The sequence below is a fragment of the Cannabis sativa genome, chromosome 7, assembly GCF_029168945.1.
Source record: "Cannabis sativa cultivar Pink pepper isolate KNU-18-1 chromosome 7, ASM2916894v1, whole genome shotgun sequence".
Lineage (NCBI taxonomy): Eukaryota > Viridiplantae > Streptophyta > Magnoliopsida > Rosales > Cannabaceae > Cannabis > Cannabis sativa.
Genome location: NC_083607.1, coordinates 5,145,450 through 5,168,418, shown reverse-complemented (window position 1 = coordinate 5,168,418; position 22,969 = coordinate 5,145,450). Strand labels below are relative to the sequence as shown.

Below are 22,969 nucleotides of genomic sequence, written 5' to 3'. Positions count from 1 at the left end.
TAGTTAAAAATTTGATGATAAGATTACAATTATAACCTTAAATAATTAAGTATTTGGTATAGTTATTTTGCACAATGGTATATCGTTTTTATGTGCAATAATATATTAAGAAAAACTGAAAGGTAGTATATATATATTTTGAAATAACTGAAAGGTAGTATATTAGTTTAAGATTGTAGTATATTATTTTAATGTGCTATGGTATATAATGAACGAAAGACGGAAATTAAAAAATATGAAATATTAGTTTAAGTTTGAGGTATAGTTATATTTCACTAGGAAATATTGTCTTTATGTTCATTAGTATATCATGAAGGAAAGAAAAAGAAAAAAAAAACATGTGGAATATTAAATTAAATTTTTAGTATATATATATTCCACTATATTAGTGGTATATTAATTTTTCATTATAGTATTTATGCTTATGATTGCAGAATATAGTTTTTATATGCTATTATATATCGTGGAAAAAAATCATTTAATAGTATATTAATTTATGTTTATGGTATATTTATATTGGTCTAAGGTATATCGTTTGTACGTGATATGTATATCGTGAAGGATATAAAGAAAAAAAAAAACTATTAAATATAAATTTAAGTATGAGGTATAGTTATATTTGACTGAGGTATATCGATTTTATGTTCATTGGTATTTCATGAAGGAAACAACAAGAAAAAAAACTTGTGGAATAGTAAATTAAATTTTTTGTATAATTTTTTTTTTCACTATGCTGGTGGTATATTAATTTTTGATTATGGTATATCTGTTTATGATTGTGGTATATAGTTTTTGTATGCTACTGTGTATTGTGGAAAATAATTCATTTAATAGTATATTAGTTTAAGTTTGTGATATATGTATATTGGACAAAAGAATAAAATATATAATACATTTTATATAATAAAAAAAGACAAAAATTCGGTAGAGAGGTTTTGATTTATTATTTTTCATAATTTCTATTAAAGGAATAAAACATATAATACCTTTTATATAATGAAGGGTATTTTAGGTATTAAAAAGTAAAAAAGGACATTTACTTTATTATTTTAAAAAAGGGACATTAACTATCTATAGAGTTAGAAATAGGGCCATTTACTTACATTTCTCTTTTAAATATTTTTACGAATTTAATGATTTTATTTACAGAAAATACGGTCTTTTAATGTATTTTTATATTGTACTCTTGTTAATTAATTTGTCATTGATTTTTTGTTATTTTTTGTTGCTGTTTAGATATTATTTTCCTATTAAATTTCTTATTGTTTTCGTGTTGTTTTTATAGAATACTATAAAAATATAGAAAAATAAATATTTAAATGTAAAAATATAAAAAATTACAAAAGGTAATGTTTTATGTAATTATCCATACAGAATATATATATTAAGTATTTATTATAAACGATCCGGTCTAATGTAGTGGTTAGTTATTTATTACGAATTACAATCAAATCATTAAGAGGTGAACAATCTAAATTAACCAAACCACCCAAAATAGTCTTGTCAATTACGGGCTACAACAGTTCGGATTGTCGTAGTTTGACAGTTTATATAAATAACATTAATGACCCAAGGTCGACCCTGGGTATAGACGGGCTAAGCGCGCGCTTAAAGTTCACTCATTTTAGGGGTCCAAATAAAAAAATATTTTTTAAAAAATATACATATTTTTTAATAATTTTTAAAAATATCATTTATCTTTATAGTAACTATAGTAAGGACTTTTTTTTTTTTTTATGACCTATTTCTAAAGACTGACCACATATGTTATCTTTCAGAACTTGTTTTACTGATAAATATAATAAATTCTGCTTCAAAAAATAACATAATTTGTAATTACTAATGTTGATTACCATTCATTCTTTATCGAAGTTGTAATTTATAAAGGGAAATTTGATAAATTATGCTTAAACATTAGAGGTGGTGTTTAATTATGCTACCCTTTAAAAAATTTTATAACTATTCTCATCTTTTAATAGTGACCCCAAAATACCCCTCTCCTCTAACCCAAAAAATTTTCCTCTTCTCCCTCTCATCTTCATTCACGCACTCTCTCTCTCCTCTTCACGATCTCTCTCTCTCTTTCACTCTCTCTCACTCTTCACGCACTCTCTCTCTCTCTTCACACACACTCCCTTTTTGTCACTGCCGCCGATCGACCCTCTCCCGGCCGACTGCCACCTCCACCATTTTCACCCTCAACCTCCACCTCACTCAACAAAGCAATGGGTAAGTGTTTTTCTTAGTAAATAGTCTAGTTTTTTGTTGAATTGCATGGATCTGAACATTGTTAGTTGTAATATGTGACTTTTGTGTCCTTGAAATGGAGGTAGAGTTTGTGGCAAACAGTCTGTGGTTTTCTGGGTTTTTTTGTTTTTTGCGATTTTATGCGACATCATGCGATGTTTTGTGCGATTTCATGAGAAATCTGAGGTTAGGGATGACATGATTAATTTTGGCGACTTTGTACGATTATTATACGATGTTATGTGCGATAATGATGTTTGGCGATTTGTGTGCGATATGTTGTGCATCGTTATGCGATTTTGTTGACTATGTGATATTGTGCGACTTTATGCGATTTCTTTCCTTTGTTGTGCGATTTTTGTGCGACATCATAACTGGTTTATATCATATTTGTGTAAAGCGATTATTGTACGATATTGTGCGATACTGTGTGCGATATAGTATGGTATTTTTAAATGTAAGTTTGTTTGTTTTTCTTTGGGATAGATTCATCTGTATTTGTGCCTGTACTGTATGATGGCGTTTGGACTTTGGAGGGTTTGAACTGGGTATTTGATTCCTCAAAAAGTAGGACATTGATATTGGACATTGATCGTACACCGAAAAAGTTGCATGAAGTTTTGCATGAGGAGTTGGAGGTGGACCCCTTGGTGTTTGAATTGAAGTTAGAAGTTCTTTACATGTACATGAAAGGCACTAAGTTTCCACCTGAGGTTTTAGTGAAAGATAGTCAACTACGAGTGTTCTTGAGCATGAAGGCAAAAATGAGTGTGGACAACTTGTTGCCACTATTTGTGACTAAGGTGAAGAAGAATGTGAATTTGGAGCAGACTCCCCGAAATGTAACCCCTAGAAGTGTTGTTGGGACCTTTGTCCCGCAAACCGATACGGGGGTTGGTTTGGACGAACTAGTTGGCACTAATGTAGATGATGAGAGAGTGGGTATCGAATTTCATCATTCAGATGAGTTCGATGCTCCCTTTTACAACAATGATCCTGTGGTCGATTTGGGTGTGGATGATGATGTGGCTGCTGATGTACCTCCCCTGAGGATGGAACTAACTCCAAGCAACCAAGTAGAGCGACAAAGAAGACCCCCCGTAGTGAGAATCGCCAAACACCAGGAACTAGTAGCGATCGGCTGTGTCCTTCTAATAGTGCTCCCGTATCCGAATTTGAAGTTTCTACTAAATTCAAACCTCTTGTGTGGACAAGGGAAGACATAGAGGAAAATAATGTGTATACAACATCTCTTAGTGGTACGCCTTCAGGGGAGATATATCTTGGCAAGTTGTACAAAAACAAGGAAGAATTGAAGAATGTAGTTGGTAGGTATGCACTGAAAAATAATTTTGAGTGGATGGTAAGTAAGTCCGGCATCCGATGTGTTTTACGTTACTTGTAAGGATGAAAATTGTAAATGGAGATTAAGGGGGAAGAAGAAGGCACTTTGTGACATGTTTGAGGTTACTGTGTTTCACAACGAACACACATGTAACTTGGATTCTAGACATTCTGATCACCGGCAAGCAGCACCGTGGGTCATTGGTCACATTATTAAGAACAAGTACACATCAGATGGATCTAACTACAAGGCAAAAGACATACAGAGGGATATGTTTGATGAATATGGCATCAAGATGAGTTACGAGAAAGCTTGGAGATGTAGAGAGAAGGCAGTTATGTACAAGAGGGGTACTCCAGCAGAATCTTATACGAAATTATATGGTTACTTCTACATGCTGGAACAGAATAATCCAGGCACTATTACTGACATTGTCAGCGAGGATAACCGGTTCAAGTACTGTTTCTGGTCACTCGATGCTTGTAGGAAGGGATTTAAGTATTGTCGTCCTGTGATTAGTATCGACGGAACATTCTTGAAGACGAAGTATGGAGGAACACTGTTAGTTGCTGTTGCGTACGATGCAAACAACCAATTGTTTCCGGTAGCCTTTGCAATTGTTGACAGTGAGAATCATGACTCTTGGAAGTATTTCTTGCGAAAGTTGAAGGAAGCCATTGGTCCGGTTGAAAATCTTATGTTCATATCGGATAGGCATCAAAGCATTGAACATGCTGTTGATGTTGTTTTCCCAGAAGCATGCCACTGTGCATGCTTCAAGCATATTACTATGAATGTCAATCACAAGTTTAAGATCGATGTATGCAACAAGCAAATATGGCTTGCGGCTTACGCATGGAACAAGACGGAATGTGATAGGCATTTTGAGGTGCTTGAAACGGATGGACCCCGCCATTGCTACATACGTCGAGCAAATAGGGTTTGAAAAGTGGGCTCGTCCTTATTGTCCGGGCGATCGGTACAACATAATGACAAGCAACGCCGCCGAAAGCTTCAACAAGGTGACGAAGAATTCGAGAAAATATCCGGTAACTATTTTGGTTGACTTCATCGAGTTCACACTTCAAAATTGGTTTGCTTCTCGTCTCGAAAAGGCTAGTAAGTGCGCTACTCCTTTGGCTACTACTTTTGAAAATGATTTAAAGGATCAACACAAAGATGGTATGTTCAGGAGTGTCCTTCGTAATGGTGCCCAATTGTTCAACGTTGGTACGAGTCCTCAAGGTGAGAGAGGTGGTGATGTGAACTTAGTGGAGAGAACATGCACTTGCGGACTTTTCCAAATGCTGAAAATCCCTTGTCCACATGCATGTGCCGCAGCAGTTAGTCAGAATGTGAGCGTGTACACACTTTGCTCTCCATATTACACTAAAGAAACGTGGAAGAAAACCTACGATGCCACAATTAATATTGTTGGCGAGGAGGATGAGTGGGTACTACCGGAACATATCAAGAACATAAGAATCGGGGTACCAGTGGAGAAAAAACCAGTAGGTCGGCCTAGGAAGAGCAATGCAGGTAGAAGACCGACGAAGCGTCGACCGTCTAGTGGTCAGGTGGTAGTGGAACCTCGTCATTGTTCGCTATGTCACGGTTCAGGGCACAACAGAGCTACATGCAAAGCTCGAGTTTGAACCATTTCTCCAATTTTTAAATGAATATGTGTTGTATTGCTGGTTGTTGGATATTGTGCTTTTTTCTCCTAGATTAATAATTTTTTGGTTTGTTTACCGATTTTAGGCGACATTATGCGATTACTGTGCGATTTGTAACTGACAGGAGCTAGTTTGTAGTTTGTTTTGTATTTTTTGGCGATATCCTGCGATTATTGTGCGATTTTTGTGCGATGTTAACTGACAGGATCCTGTTTTTGAGTTTGCTTTGGTTCTGTATTTTTGGCGACATTGTGCGATTATGGTGCGATTTTTCTGCGATGTGAAGTAATCTAGATTTGTTAGTTTGGGTATTTTGGCGATATTATGCGCGATGAATGTGCGATTTTAATGCGATTCCTAGTGAAATAATTTATCAAGAAGTCATCTTCTCACAGGATTTATGAAAAATTTAAAAAAGAAATAAATTGAAACAAGCAACAATTTAAATAGCTTTAAATTTACTTGTTATATATAAATTTGGTGAGATTATAATACAATTACAAAAGGGGAGTTTATGTGTACAAGATTAACATTTCAAAAACCTACAAAAAACTACCACGTTAAGTTCTGGTAAAATAGGTCCACACACCACCTATGTCTAAAGGTGAGCATGTTATCATCATGCACATGCTCCAACGAACGATCCAGCATCAAGTGCTCAATGTGCTCCATGGCATACACTCCACAATTGCCACTAAAAAAAAAACTAAATATTAGCAACAATTAAGTTAAGTAATTCATAATGGAGTGCAAAATTAAATAAATTACTCAAAATATACAAAAGAAAAAGAGATTCACCTGCCGTTCGTTTGTGGTACAACCTCCGAGGTAGCTCGTCTATAATGGAGGGGTAGGAGCTGACTGAGATCGCCCAACTCCACCGGATGTACATAATTGTTGTATTGGAAATAACCGCTATCTCGAATTAGATTTGCAAAGAGCTCGCTGTAAGGCTTCAAATATGACTCCATGGCTGCCTCAACGGTGGCACCGATATCAGAATCATATACAATGATCTCCCAGTTCTCGATATCCACCTCAACTGCCACCCAGTGGCGCTCTTTGGGAAGGTGCAACACAAAGTATATGTACTCCTGCTTCTCCCAACATGGCAAGTATCTGTGCGGTATCCCCTGCACGTAGCTCATGACGCTCTCATCCCATTTGATCTTGCTCCTGTCACCCTCACACATATTCCAAAACATGGAAAAGAACTGTGGAGCAGATGTGTCCAAAACTACACCTTTTCGGGTGTAGACTTCCGGGTACAGGGTCCGTCTTCTTCTCAATAAGTGCGCCATGGCATCAATTTGCTGTGTTCCAAATGAAAACAGTTAGAAAGAAGTCGCATAAAAGTCGCACAACGAATCGCAGGAAATCGCACAGCAAATTACCAAAATTGTATCAGATAATCGCACAACAATCGCTCAAAAATCGCACAGTAATCGCGAACCAACATAAATCAGTTTATAATCGCACATAAATCGCACATAAATCGCATAAAGTCGCATAAACCAGATTACATATAGAGTAAGTATAAATCGCATATAAATCGCATGTAAATCGCATTTAAGTCGCACAAACAATAAAAAACACAATAAATTAATTCTGTTAAGAAATAACTTACAGCATCTTCGAGCCATTCGTTGAGCACCATCAACTTCACGAACCACGATCTAGTGGCTTCGCCAGTGTGAACATCCCTAGGACGGCCATTGTCCCTAGCATAAGTGATCCACTTCTGGAAAAATTTTAACAGCCGGGCGTCCGCCGGTTTCAGGGTGTCTACTACCACGGGCCCCTGTCGTTGTTTCTTCTTCCCAGCAGTGTAGTCATTCAAGAAAACCGGCTTGCGCTTTCGCCTAAGCCTACAGAACTCCACTCCATCTGGTGGCCCCTGCAACTCTTCCACATCCTGAGATTCAGTATCACCCAGCGAAATGACAATGGCGTTTGCAGGAGTAGAAGGAACGTCACATGCGTCAGGTTGCCAATCTTCTGGGTAGACATCATCATCATCATCATATGTCGGCGGTGATGGATGTACCGTCTGTAATGGCTCTGCCGTGTCTGATGGTGTGGGGTCTGATTGTTGTGCCGGCCCTGATGGTTGTGTCGGCTCCGAAGGCTGCTTCTGTAACAAACTTATCACGGTCGCAATTTGATCCATGATAAGATTCTTCATCTCTTTCTGACTTCTCTTGAAGTCAGCCTTCATCTCAGTCCGGGGCGGTGAGAATCGCAACTTGTTGTGCTTCTACCTTCTCCAACCTCTTAGCCAACAAGAGGTAGTTGGAGTCATTGGCTGGAGCAGAGCTTGGGGGCGCAGAGGCAGATGCTGGGGGCACGGTGGCAGATGTGGAGGCGTCTGGTGTTTCCTTGGGTGGGGATGGTGGAATAATTTTGGACCTTTTAACATATTCCGCCACCCGTTGGGCTTGGGTCTCGAATGCGGTCGAATCTTGCGTCCCGGCTTGTGTTTCTTCGACCTCATCTAACCCCATTTCCACTGTGGGGACCTCACCCTCACAATTGTTCTTCCAGTAGTCGACCTCCCAATTCCGAGGATACAATATTTGAAGCACAACCATCTGAAAGAAAGCCAAGTAAACATTTAACATTCAAAATCGCACAGTAATCGTAAATAAATCGCATAAAATCGCAGACAATGACAAAGAAACAAGTACCATATATCGCACATAACTCGCACAAACTCGCATACAAATCGCCAAAAAATCCAGCACAGCAGCCAGGTAAAATCGCACATATATCGCATACAACTCGCATAACATCGCATTAAATAATTGGTATAACACTAACATAATAAATCGCAGACAATGACAAAGAAACAAGTACCATATATCGCACATAACTCGCACAAACTCGCATACAAATCGCCAAACAATCCTGAACAGCAGCCAGGTAAAAATCGCACATAACTCGCACAAAACTCGCATAACATCGCATTAAATAATTGATATAACACTAACATACTAAAATCGCACAAAAGTCGCCAAAACATCGCATAAACATCGTATATGAAACAGATTGACAATCAGAAACATGCAGAAATCGCATACATATCGCATTAAAATCGCTTAAAATCGTATAAAATCACAGTTTCACAATTTTAATACCAAAAAAACAAAGAAACTAAGATTGACATACCCTTTTCTCAAATAGTGCAGCCACGTCAGGTTGCTTCACATCATGTCTCGTAACGGAATCGGGAGTACTCCAATTCAACATTCGAGGGAATCTAGTCCCTCTGCACTGCCCATACTTCTTCCCCAAATCTTGCATCACCTCGAAGGCCCAGTATTGCAGCGCCGGGGCATATCCATAGACATTGTACTTTGCCTCCGGTTGAGTAATTTTTTTCTCCGTCTTCCCTTTCTTCTTCATCTTATCTTTAGTAGAGACCTTATCAATGTAATTCTTCCTCAGGTCACTCATACTCTTACTTGTGGATGACAATAACTTCTGATAAGAAAGGAGGCCCCACGGATACTCGAAGAAGTTTTCAACGTTTTCTACCAGCTTCAGCATATCCGTCCAGATATAAACACCCTCAGCCCTTGATAGAAGAACACCCTCGACAAATGCGCACAGCCCCAACTTGTACACATCGTCCGCCACATCGCAGGACTCAAAAGCTAGCCAAAGGGTTTTGAAAGTGACCCGTTTGGCATTATTGAGGTAGTCCCGCAGTATCCGATCTGACTCACACAGTGTACTCAAATCTCCTGTTGAGGGGCCACCGCTCATCTTTAGTCCGGTGATCAAACCAAACTCAGACCGCCCAAATCTGGCTTCGGTTTTACCAACGTAAAACCAGACTTCATCATTTTTCACCTCAGTCACTTTCGTTTTCCTCAATAGCAGTTGATGCACAATCACCCCAGAGAATTTCAACTCACTGGCATTCCAAAAAACTCCAAAGGGAGTTTCCTTCACCCTCTCAGTCAAGTTGAAGGCTTCAAACTTAGCCTTTATTGAAGCAAAGTACCCATTTCCTCTGTACGTGATACGGCCTGGAAAATGCTCAGCCAAGGGTAGAATAAGTTCAGGAGCCATCTGCATTTACAAGATTAATTAGACTACATCGCATAAAAATCGCACCAAAATCGCTAAATAATCGCATATTTTTTCAATAGTGGAAAAGAATCGCATAAAAATCGCACATGAATCGCATAATATCGCCAAAAAATACAGATCAAAACTAACTAAAACATATGATCCTGTCAGTTAAAATCGCACTAAACATCGCACAAAATCGCACAAAATTGGTTAAAATAATTGCAAACACAATAGATATAAAATCGCACAAAGTCGCACAAGAAATCGACAAAAATCGCACAAAAGACGTTTCCACATTAAATGGTAATTAATGTGACATTTATTATCCCGCCTAACCAACTACTTGATTATGTCGCTAACATGTCGCATAAAAGTCGCGACATGTCGCGAAAATTGCCCAGATTGCTTTTTGCATGACAAACACGTGTACAATTGTGTAATTCAATTTTTACATTTATTATCCCACCTTCCCAACTACTAGTTTTCTCTATAAAAGCCAATTTTCTATCTCATAAGTTACACATATTTTCTTAATTTTTTTCCTCTTAAGATAATTCTCTTAGCAATGTCTACTAGAAGGAACAAGGGCAAATATCCGATTCTTACTCCTGAAGAGATCAAGCAGGAGCCTGATTGTGGGGAAATTACGCCTCAAATGCAAAAAGTGCTTGACGACATGAAACTTTTTGAAAATGAACGGCTTATGAACGAGTGGAGGTTTCTAAAACTTGAAAAAAAATTTAACAAAACAGGTGTATGGGCGGCTCCACCACCAGGGTTCCCCGAAGGCTGCCGTCGCTGCAAGTTAGGTTATTTAAATGGTAAACAGGTGAAGCCTGGATCTCTATGCAAATATTGCAAGGCTACACTTCGCTTTGAGTCGCAAGGCTACACTTCGCTTTGAGTCGCAAATGTAATCGTTAAACGTCGCTAAATATCGACTGAATAAATAAAAGTTACATTAATGTCGCTATATGTCGCTATATGTCGCACAAATTCAACAATCCAAATGCAGTGCTTATTTTGTATCCTTAATCGCACAAATATCGCTTACACGTCGCCCAATATCGCACAAAATAAAAAAAAACCCCAAAATCTATATCCCTAAACTCAGTTTCTTCCCCAAACTCTAAAATTGATAAATTTAAACAAATACATTTCAGTTATATCACAGATGCACAATGTATATGATAAATTGCAAAAAAAAAAGTTAAGTTTAGCCCATACCTGGTTCGTGGATTGTGCTTGGAGTGGGTCTCGTGTGGGTCGTGTGGGTAACACTTGGAAATTTCTGATGTCAGTAAAATCGCACAATAAGTCGCAAATAAATCGCATAATGTCGCTAAAAATTCAAGACCTTGACCACATTGTATAAATCGCTCAAAATCGCACAACATCGCATAATATCGCTTAACATACCCAACACAGAAAGTCTACAACATAATCGCACAAGATCGCACATAAATCGCACAAAAGTCGCAAAAACTCAAAAAACATGTACAGACTCCAGATACGTCGCACAAAAGCGCACATAGAATCGCATAAAATCGCACAATAACCTAAAAACCCAGAAAAATCTATTGTTCGAAACCCACATTCATCCCACAGTTTTATTGCACAAATTATCCCCAAAAAACATACAAAATAACAACTTTCAATTCAATACCAGATTCAACAACAAATGTATGCATTTTAAAGAAGAAAATTCAAAGAAAAATTCCACGAAAACTAACCTGGATTGCTATGTTCGTGGGATTCGACTGGGTCTCCTTGTTCGCTCGGGCGTCAGTCGATGGGGTCGATTGGAGTGGGTTCGAGGGTTCGTCTGGGTTCAAGGGTTCGGTTCGTGCCCGTGGGTTCGTCGTCGTCGTCGTGGGTTCGTGGGTTTGTGGGTTTGTGGGTTCCTGGTCGTCTGGTGGTTGTTTGGTGGTCGACTGTGATTTTGGTTGTTTGGTCGTCTGGTGTGGTTGTTGTTTGCAGCGTCGGTGGGGAGAGGGAATGAAGAGAGAGAATAGAGTTAGAGGGAATGTGAGAAGTTTGAAAAGACAGGGGTATTTTTGGAAGATAATTAAAAGATAGGTATAGTTTTTTTATGTGTAATAATTGGGTATAATTAAACACCCTATCTAATTTTTTAGCATAAATTATCAAATTTCCCTTTATAAATTGCTTTATAAAAGTTGTAATTTAAATTAAGGAAATTTAGTGGGAATACCATACCATTATATAGTTTACTTTAATGGAATGGATGAGAGTGAGACTTGAGCTCAGCTTACTTTAGTGAAAGTGGTACCAAAAGAAGAAAACATTATTAAACACGTGGGAAACTAAGTGAAAAGAAATAAGAAAATTACTTATATAACTTTTATGTATAAATAAAGGATTGTAAGAATTTGCAAATTGACACTACAAAGTTCAAATACTAGGTCGGTGCAACATTCAAGTTCTCTTTCTTTAAGGGCCTAACACCCTTAGGTAGGGTAGTCCATAGTGAGTGATTTGGCTCTTAAGCTCAAGATGGATGGGATGGGAGGGATCAAATCTCCAAGAGCAAATTATATTTTATATCTAGTTTTTATTTTTTATTAAATTTTTACTTTTTTCTTAATTATTTTTTAATTTATACTTAGTTTAATAGATCATATTCTCATGATATAAATTAGGGACTCTAATTTTGACTAGTTATATGAGGTTATATTTAATACTTTGATTATAAAAGACGGTATTTATCAATTAAAATTATTTTATAGTTATATTTAGTTAATATGTAATAAAAAATGGTAGTTCTCAACTTATCCCAATCTCCAAGCACCGACCTATTTATGAGCATTGCTATTTGACAAATAGTATTTTTTGCATAAATTAATGTATTTCCTTAATAACTATAATTAAAAACATAATTGTAACAATAGATAGAGAATTTATTACAATTGAAAACAGACTTGCATCAATAGAACATAAATGGAAATAAATTGTACAAAATTTAAAATTTTACACAAGAAAAATATATACGGTATTAGTATTCATTTGATTATTACTAGTCTACTGGGTCACGTCTAGAGAAAGAAATCAATTAGTAAAGTCTCAAAAATTACAAATACAATTGACATGAACAAGTTTAGACTCTCTCTAAAGCTTTGTCGCAATCCTTTCTGTTTTTTATTGAGATTTTTAAAACTGATTTAAAAAGAGCTTAAGAAACTAAATAAGTAAATATAGAATGGAGATGAGGATTTTTACATGGTTCAGATGTTGATTAACCCTAGTCCACGAGTCAATGTATTAGGCTGAATGACTTTGATGCATTACAGTGGGATCTTACAAGTTCGAGAACCCTAGTTTCTTGCTATATTTTCTCACTTAGGTTTTTCTAGCTTAGAGAGGAAGAAAACCTAAAAATGTGTGAAGTGAATCGTCTGTCCCCCTTGGATGAATGCATAAGGGAGTATTTATAGGTTAGAATTTGGATTTGGGCATACCTGTGACCCGCTAGGATTTTGTGCAAACTAGGTCCACTATTGGAGTAAATACATGAAATACATGACTTTTAGGGCCGTTGGCGGTATTTTGGCTCATGGGGAGAAGGTATCTGTTTAGCTAGGGACCACGTGGTCTCACACAGATGTCCTGTGGGTGTCGTACTTGTGTGTTATTGTAAAGACCGCTTAGTTTAATTTGGAAATTAGCAGTTAATTATGATTAATTATGAAAATTATTTATAGATATTTAAATAATTATTTATGCTGTTATTTTAAATTTCCGAATGCATTTTTATGTCATATAGTGAATTTCATAATTTTGCTTTTCCGGTGCCCGGCAACATGGAACTCGGTGTTTGGCTCAGTAAAATCACAACTTAGCATGTTAGTATTGTGGGACGGTTATTTAGACATTGGGAATGTCGGGATTGGTCGGGAATTTAGAATTTCCCAAAAATATACCCCTTTAGTACCCCTTTATGTTATTTTAGCGTGGAGGGGCAAAATGGTCATTTTGCCCCAATTATGTTTTAACATTTAGTGGACTTATTATTATTGTGTTATGTGATTTATTTTATATGTGTTGGCTGAAATAATAAGGGAATTAATGTTTATTTCATTTTTATTCAAAAGTTGCAAAGTTGAGAAAAACCAAAGTTAAAAGAAAAATCATTTTCTCTCAAGCTCTCTCTCTCTCTCTCTTTCGGTTTGGATTGGGGCTGCTAGGGCTGGGAATTTTCTTGCTTGTTCAAACATTTTCAGCAATTCTAAGTGTGATTCAAGTGGTTGGTAAGGCTTTATAACTATTTTCTATGTTTCTTGGAATTTTTGGAAGAAAATAATAATTTGCATGCTTGATTTGGTTGTGTTGTTGCTGTTAATTATTGATGTTGTTTACATAAGTTTATTCATGTTTAATTGAGTAGATTAGAGCTGCTTGTGATGTATGTTAGTTGTGTTGTTCAAAGTTTTGAATTTTAGCTCAAAAACTATGGTTTTTGAAAGTGAAAATGTGAAATTAGTTGCTGTAGAGATTGTTTGTGCTTGAGTTCATTTTCTGCAGTTTTTATATGCATGATTATGTAGTTTAAATCAAGTTTTGATGCTTGTATGTAAGCTTTAGCCAAGTTTGAGTTTTGAACTCAAAGCTTGGAGCTCACATGGCATTTTTCATATCTGTGGTTTCTGGATGGTTTTGATGCTTTAGAAATGTTCTTTAGGGTCTAAATAGCAGGTCTGGAAGGTTTGGTATGAATTGGATTTGATTTGAGTGAGTTATGGAATTTTGTGTGTTTCCTGTGAGGAACCGGAATTCCGGTTGTGCAACCGGAATTTTGGATGGTGTTCCAGGATTCTCAGAACCGGAATTCCGGTTGCAGAACCGGTCTGCCGGTTGGGGGATTTTTGGGAACCCTAGTTTTTTTTCCCCTTTTTATGTTGTTTAGGGTATTGCCATGCTTTTTATCGATAGGAAAACGTTTAGTTTCTAGTTTAAGTCCCCGGGAAGTGATTTAGCGTATCACTTATTCAGTGTTGTGATTGTTATGGTTTAGGAGCTTGTAAATCGCCGTGCAGTTCGTTCCACTCAGGTTGACCGGAACACCTGAATTCGGAATTGAGGTAAGATTAGTATAATAGTATGCATATGTATTACATGTTTAGTGTGCATGTTAGGAAGCCTGTTAGATTACATTACATATGTATGTTGGCTTCGTACCATCCGACTGTGTCACATCGGTAAGGCTAGAGTATGACTAGCAGCTGGAGTATGACCAGTGTACCGAGTATAGGCTGACACTGTATCGCATCGGTTAGGCTAGAGTATGACTAGCAACTGGAGTATGACCAGTGTACCGAGTATAGGCTGATACTAGGGTTGGTGGTACTGTACTGTTTGACTGTATCACATCGGTTACGCTAGAGTATGACTAGCAGCTGGAGTATGACCAGTGTACCGAGTATAGGTTGATACTGTAACACATCGGTAAAGCTAGAGTATGACTAGTAGCTGGAGTATGACCAGTGTACCGAGTATAGGCTGTTACTTTGTCAATAGTACCGCCGTACGAACGTTCGAGACTCAGTATCGTGTGGGACACGGCAATTAGGGTTATGGTCAGTGGTATGGGCGTCTGATCATAACCCGAGATTTATGTATGATTATGATTATGCTTTTCTTACTGAGTCTGTCGACTCACAGTGCTATGTTTATGGGTAGGTAAGGGCAAGGCCAAGGCTGAGGAACCGTGAGGACGAGCCGATGAAGATTGTACATGTCGGGGCAGTTAGGCCTGGAGCGTACGATCCTCGGGACAACAATGCTTTTGTAATTAGTCGCTATGCGACAAGTATTTTGTAATAGACAGTAAACTTTTTTAAAGTATTTTGTAATCGGGATCCCGAGTATTTTGTATAAAATATTATATAAGTTTAATTAAAAAGCAAAAATTTTAATTAATCACGATTTCCATAAACCTCGTTGATTAGCAATGAGCTGCACAGTACGTTTAAAAATCACGTAATACGCCTATGCTAGTTAGGGTGTTACAGTTATGGTGTCAAATATGTGTCGTTAGACACAATGGAGGTTTTCCATTTGGTGGTGTCCAGACTACCATGTTCTGACATAGGAGATAAGATCTGATGTAGTAGGACCAGACGTCAGAGGCCAGCCACTTCACCTTACAAAGATCTTTCGGAGGCGCCTCTTGGAATACCATCTTTGGATGTGTCCCAACATTCTGTTGGAAATTATTTTACCAGGATCTTAGATCTACTCACAAGTATGTTGATTAACACCCTAAATATGAACTTCTAAAATGATTATAAATCAAACACATATAAAGTATGAGAAACCTTACATTGGGTGCAGCGGAATATAATGTCTCCTTCCACTCAGATCTCTAACCCTTGTATCATTTCTGTCGCAGAGTATTATCAAGATCTGAGCCCGAATGTCCTTCTTGTTGAATGTCTTTCTTCACGATCTTCCTCACTATGATTGAGGTATCACTTGCTGTGTGTGGGCACTACTCTATCACTAAGAGGTTCGAAATTATTCAAGGAAGAAGAAGAGGGTGAAGGTGGTGGCTAGGTTTAGAGAGAGAAGGCTCAGGTTTTTCTCTGAAGGAAACAAGAAGTGAAGTATATATTTCATGAAGCCATCACTGTCTATTTATAGCATACCACATAGGGTTAGGCTTGAATTATTTGGCATTAAAATAATGAAAATATCAGATGATATTTCCTATAAAAGTGGTCGGCCATGGCTTAATGGATTTGGGCCTCACTTTTGCAAATTTTTGCAGTTTTATCAATTCTGCATCTCACTTTCTCAAAAATGCCAACTTTCAAATTCAACCATTTAAATGCCAATTCTAACTATTTAATAACTATAAATAATTATTAAATAATATTGTCATTTATCATATTTATTAATTGAACCATACAAAGTATCTTAATTAACAAATATGCCCTAAAAACTCTTTCTTTACAATTTCGCCCTTACTTAGTGAAAAATTCACAAATAGACATAGTATAATTTGAGAATTATAATTGATTAATCAAAACCAATTAAATGAGTCTTACAAGTAATATTGTCTCAACTAGTGGGGGGACCATGGGTCTTTATAACCGAGCTTCCAATAAGCAGATCAAGAATTCACTCACTTATTAATTCTTCGTTGAATCAACACATAGAACTTAGAATTGCACTCTCAGTATATAGAACGCTCTATATGTTCCACCATATAGACACTTCATTAGTTATCCAATTTGATCAATGATCCTCTATATGAATGATCTACACTGTAAAGGGATTAGATTACCGTGACACCCTACAATGTATTTTATCCTTTAAATACTTAACCTCGTATAAATGATATTTCAGCTATGTGAAACGAGTACTCCACCATTTATTTTCGTTTGGTCAAGCTCGAAGGAAATCATCCTTTACTTTCTATTCGCCAGATAGAAGCTATAGATTCCATATTTATGTTAGCGCTCCCACTCAATTGCACTACCATGTTCCCAAAATGTACGTATCACCCTGACCCAAAAGTAGGCTTAACTAACAAATCAAAGAACACGAATAACACTCTTGAGATTGAACCTAATCATATCAGGATTGAGATCATTTGATCTAGGATCAACTAGGCGATATTGACTTGAATAGATATTACGGTAAGTTTAATAAATCTATGTCAAAGTTCAATATCGGTCCCTTCCGATGCATACTCCATGCACCCAACCTGAGCGTTACTTTAACCAATGCTCTGGAAAGAACATAGCATTTCTCCAAATGCTAGTAAACTCTGTTGTAGATTGTCATATCAGTAAAACCCTGTGTTCTGATAAATCTAGGAATCTTTATTCACATAGTCATGTTTACTTTCCAATGTGTTGACAACACAATAAACAGGATCAAGTATGTGAAAAGGATTTCAGATGAATTTATAAATCAAATAGACAAGCAATTGATAAGATGAACCAAAACATACACAAATGAATGAAAAATACTTCTGTTTCTTTATTGATGTTGAATAAAATGGATTACATTGAAATGGAGTTTATTTAGGGCATAAAACCCAACACATTCATCCAGAGGACTTCATTTATTCTATCTTGAGAAGGCTAGGGACCTTCCAGGACTTTGCTGGCATAGATTTTCCCTTTCGGGGGAATCACCTGTTAAGTGTGTGAAAGGCTTCAAAGCATGGAGTTGGGTGAACATCATGTGCAGAGCATACCTACCGTTGTAAGCAATAAATATTCATAGTTTAGTTGGTTGAGGTGGATGACATATTATTCAAGGTCATGAGTTCAAATTCCATAACACTCTTTCTTTAATATTTATGGAATAATTACATAATGTACCATTTTTTGTAAAATATTTACATTTTTACGTTCAAAGAATATTTTTTAAAAATTTTAACGGTTTTCTAAAAAATAACACGAGAACAACATAAAATCAACAAGAAAATTACATAAAAGTAACATGAAAATAATATCAAAATAACAACAAAAAATAACATACAGATAAAAAAATCATCGACAAATTAACAAGATAACAACATAAAAAGACCGTATTTTCTGTAAATAAAATCAAAAAAATCGTAAAAATGTTTAAAATTCCGTGAAACCGTATTTTCGTAATTTTTTTGTTGTTTTTATGTTTTTGTGAAATAATCCCTTAATTTAATTCGTCTTAGGCTCATATATTCTTAGGGCCGGCCTGTGTAAGAGAATGAGAGTTTATTGAAAAATACCTATTTTATTTATCAATTAACCAAATCTACATCTAATTTTATATTTAATTGAAACATACCTCTTTTTATATGTATTGTACCCAAAATACCCTAACATAAGAGAGTCACATGGAGAGTATATTGAGGTGACAGGGGTAAATGTTGGGTTTTATGCCCTAAATAAAACTCTGTTTCAATGTAATCCAGATTATTCAATATCAATAAAGTAACAGAAGTAATTTTTCATTCACTTGTGTATGTTTTGGTTCACTTAATCAATTGCTTGTCTGTTTGATTTATAAATTCATCCAAACCCCTTTTCACATACTTGATCATGTTTATTGTGTTGTCAACACAGTGGAAAATAAACATGACTATGAGAATAAAATATTCCTAGATTTATCAGAACACTGGGTTTCACTGATATGACAATCTACAACAGAGTTTACTTACATTTGGAGAAATGTTATTGTAATACCCAGAATTAAGGAAAGGATTAGCAAAACCCTAATTAGATAATTGTGAGTTAATTGAGGAATTATATTATTATATAGTTCAATATATGTGAATTAATATGAATTTTAATATGTTAAGACCCCATTGGTGAGCAAGGGGCATTTTGGTAATTATGACCCGAGAAAAGTAAAACGATGAGATTAATTTAATTGCGTGCTTAATAGAACTATATTATTATATAGTATGTCTGTGTTGTCTTTTCAGGTGTGTTCTGACAGGTTGGCGCGGTATAGTCACAACCGGGTATTTCGGGCCGAACGGGATTCGGGCCCGAAATGCAAATTGGATTAAATTATTTGGCATTTTAATGTTGGTGAATAATCTGAAATTAATTGGGTTTTAATTGTGCATGAAATGCCATTTTTGTCCTTGTATGTTAAGTGAATGTTAATTGGCCCTAAGGGCATTTTGGTCATTTGACCTCTTTCTATTACATTTGGAAAAAATGAATTTTATTAAGAAAAAATCAAAGTAAATTCTGGGTTATTCCTCTTCTTCACCCGACCTCTCTCTCTCTCTCTAGTTCTTTGAATTTTCAAAATTTCTTTGGTGAATTACTTGGGTTTAGCTTGAAATTGAAGTGAAAGTGTTGGTGATTCTTGTGCTAGCCCTTAAAGTGATTCTTGAGGTAGCTTTTATAACTCTAATTCCTTTTATGTTGCTGGTATTAATTGTTGAAAAAGCATGTTGGGATTTTGAATTTGCATGTTCTTGATGATGATGATGATAGGTTTCATGATAGAGGTTTCTTTGATTGGTTTGAGCATGTTATGCTTAGATCTTTAAGGTTGTGCTTGGTTGGGCTCTAGATGGAATTTTAGGGCAATTCTCTTGTGTTTAATTCTGGTTGTTTCTTGTGATTGATTGCTGGAAATTAATTGAGAAACTTGACTTTGAAGTTCTTGAGTATGAGCTTGATGTTTGCTTAGTTGAAGCATGAGTTATGTGATTATTTACAATCTGAATTTTTGGTTTAGTATGGGATTTTGATGCATGAAATAGGTTATTTTGACCCCTTAATAATTGCTAGCAACCCTATTTGATGATTTGAGAGTTTGGTTATGAATTGGGGTGATTTGGATGAATTTTGGGCATGAAAATCGTTGCTGGTTTTTGAGTTTTCTGGGTTTTGAACCCAGGTGCCGCGGCATGGTTTTTAGCATGCCGCGGCGCGCCCATTTCTTTCTGGGTAGACCCTTTTTGTAAACTGAATAGCCATAACTTTGTGATCCGGACTCCGATTTGGAAGTTCTATATACCGTTGGAAAGCTCTTTTCGAGCTCTATCTGAATATGTGAATTTTAAATGCCATATGAATATTTTATGAAAATGAAATCAGGGGTTAATCCTATTTGTGAAATCCCGGATTGTGTGACTAGGATTACCGGCACCTGATCAGGAGCACCTGGGGATTTGGAATCTCTGTCATTGCGGGACATCAGGTAAGACAGTAGTTTGCACGTAGAGTATGCGCAGTGGCGCTTATGTGAATATGATATGCATGAATGTTTAGTAACCGGGATTAGGGTTATTACCCTAATAGGAACGGTCTGTTAGCCTAGGGTTATTACTCTAGTGGAATAAGTGTATAATGCCATGCCATGTTAAATGAAATGAAATTTAAGGATTATGCGCTCAAGGCATAATCAGGTTGGACTCGGTACTCATAACCGAGATGAACCACTTCTAAGGCCTTAATGTAATTAGACGTGTGAGAGCAACACGTGGGTCTACGTCACGTAGATTTAATTAGATGTGTGAGCGCAACACATAGGTCTACGCCACGTAGACATAAATGGGCATGTTGATATAGTGATCAGGTCTGTGCCATACAGACATATATGTGAATAGGCATAATATATGTGTTATGATTTATACTGTCTTGCTGGGCTTGGCTCACGGGTGCTCTACTGTGCAGGAAAGGGTAAGGCAATACCTGACCAGCCATGAGTTTCAGGAGCAGACGAAGAATGTACATGTTCACGCCACTTCAGACCAAGCGGGTTATGGGTCTAGCAGTGTTAACTTTTGTATTCTGTTTTGCCGCTTAGGTCGGCTAGTAAGAAAGAACTTGTAATAATTTTGTAAATATTTTTGGGATCCCAACTATGTTTAAAAAGTTTAAATATATTACAAGTTTATTTTCAGTCTGTTTAATATAAAAGTTTAAATTCTGCGCTGTTTTTAATTAGCAATCCTGGTTAGGGGATTAGGGTTTCATAATCATTTTGGGTAGCGTGCCTAATTATTTAGGGCGTTACAGTTATGTTCTTTCCAGAACATAGGTTAAAGTAAAGCTCAGGTTGGATGCATGGAGTATGCATTGGAATGGACCGATATTGAACTTTGAATTAGATTTTGAAACTTACCGTAAACATCTATTCAATTCAATATCATAAGTTAATCCTAGATCACATGATAGAAATCCTGATATGGTTAGGCTCAATTTCAAGAGTATTATTCGTGTTCTTTGATTTGTTAGTTAAGCCTAATCTTTAGTCTGGGCAATACATACATTTTGGGAACACGGTAGTGCGATTGAGTGGGAGCGCTAACATAAATATGGAATCTATAGCTTCTATCTGGCGAATAGTAAGCAAAGGATGATTTCCTTCGAGCTTAACCAAACGAGATAAATGATTGAGTACTCATTTCACTTAGTTGAAATATCATTTATACAGGGTTAAGTGTTTTAAGGATAAAATACATTGTAGGGTGTTACGGTAATTTAGTCCCTTTACAGTGTAAATCATCCATATAGAGGATCATTGATCACATTAGGATTATAACAATGGATAACTAATAATGTGTCTATATGGTGGAACATATAGAGCATTCTATATACTGAGAGTGCAATTCTGAGTTCTATGTGTGGATTCAACGAAGAATTAATAAGTCAGTGAATTTAAGTGGTAAATTCTAGATCTGCTTATTGGAAGCTCAATTATATAGACCCATGGTCCCCTCACTAGTTGAGATGATGTTACTTGTAAGACTCATTTAATTGATTTTAATTAATCAATTAAAAATTCTCAAGATGGACCTGTCTATTTGAGAATTTATCACTTATTAAGGGCAAAACAATAAATAGAGATTTTGAAGGGCATATTTATTAATTAGGAAACTTTAATTAGTTTCATTATTAATAAAATAAATGATAATATATTATTTGATAATTAATTTTAATTATTAAATAATTAGATTTATCATTTATGTGGTTGAACAATGGAATTGGCAGTTTTTGACAAAACAGGAAACTATCAGTGTAGGAAAAGGAAAGTTGGAAAAGTGGCAAGCCTTGTTTCCACAATGCCTAGGCCGGCCACTTAGCTTCCTTTTCTCTTTGATTTTTTCAATTCCAAATGTCAATCATAGCCCTTGGTGGTCTTCTATAAATAGAAGGCAAAGGCTTCAGAGTTACACACAACTGTACAACCTTTTCACAGCATTATTCTGAAAGAATTTTCTCTCAGAAAATTCTCTCTGAGCCGCCACCTTCTCTCTCTCTTCCTTCACTGTTTCGAAATGTATAAGTGCTAGAGTAGTGCCCACACACATCAATTAATACCTCAATCATAGTGAGGAAGGCTGTGTAGAATTCAGAAACAACAAAGAAGGACTATCGGGCTCAGATCTTGCGCGCGCGGATGGCCATGCATGGCATGCCATCCGTACAGTTCATCCAATTTTCCAATTTTTTTTTCGATTTTTCATGCTATTTCATGGAATTAAATTCCGAATTTTTGTGTAGTTTTGTATATTGATTTTTGTTTTTCATATTTCAAATCTAATTATCAGAAATAAATTAATTTTAATTTTTAAAATTAATTTTAGATATTAGTGTAATTTGATTTTGAAAATAGGAAAAATCAAGTTTTGCTTACCTCTTTTCTTATTTCCTTTAAAATTTGATTATTTTATTTTTTTTAAGGTCAGATATTAATTTTTTTTTTTTGGTAGCTTGACCTTAATTAAAATAAGATCATAATAATCACGATAATTTTAAAAGAGGAAATAAGGTATTTTTGTTAACTTTTAAATTTTGTTATTTTTTAATTAAATTAAATTGTAAAACAAGAAAAGGGTATGTATTTACCATTTTCTATTTTATTATTTAATTTATTAAATAACATGAAATTTAAAAGGAAAGTTAGCAATTTATTTTGAAATGACATTTAGGTTACCCAAAACCTAATTTTTCAAAATGGTAGGTTTAATTTTAATTTTATTTTCGAAATAAATGTTTAAAATTAAATAAATCCTACATCCAGCTATCCAAATTTAACCTTGTTGCAGGAGTATGTGTTTTAGATTGTTTGTAAGTTTTCTAAAACCTATTATTGCTTGATCTAAATTGCCTTGGTTAACTTGATGATAGAT

At 35.9% G+C, this 22,969-nt stretch overlaps 3 protein-coding genes across 3 annotated transcripts; 1 reads left to right on the top strand and 2 right to left on the bottom strand.

Moving 5' to 3' along the window:
- The first annotated feature begins 4,581 nt into the window (after positions 1–4,581).
- On the top strand, positions 4,582–5,247 carry LOC133039584 (uncharacterized). The gene has a single exon (XM_061118477.1). It carries the CDS (start codon positions 4,582–4,584, stop codon positions 5,245–5,247), a length of 666 nt encoding a protein of 221 aa, XP_060974460.1.
- A 468-nt stretch (positions 5,248–5,715) lies between these two features.
- On the bottom strand, positions 5,716–7,485 carry LOC115717374 (uncharacterized). Its single transcript, XM_061101764.1, has 3 exons — positions 6,896–7,485; positions 6,067–6,581; positions 5,716–5,962 (listed from the first exon to the last, which is right to left on the bottom strand). Exons 1-3 carry the CDS (start codon positions 7,451–7,453, stop codon positions 5,821–5,823), a joined length of 1,215 nt encoding a protein of 404 aa, XP_060957747.1. The 5' UTR covers positions 7,454–7,485; the 3' UTR covers positions 5,716–5,820.
- A 2-nt stretch (positions 7,486–7,487) lies between these two features.
- On the bottom strand, positions 7,488–11,542 carry LOC133039583 (uncharacterized). Its single transcript, XM_061118476.1, has 2 exons — positions 8,437–11,542; positions 7,488–7,859 (listed from the first exon to the last, which is right to left on the bottom strand). Exons 1-2 carry the CDS (start codon positions 9,349–9,351, stop codon positions 7,488–7,490), a joined length of 1,287 nt encoding a protein of 428 aa, XP_060974459.1. The 5' UTR covers positions 9,352–11,542.
- Positions 11,543–22,969: the final 11,427 nt, after the last annotated feature.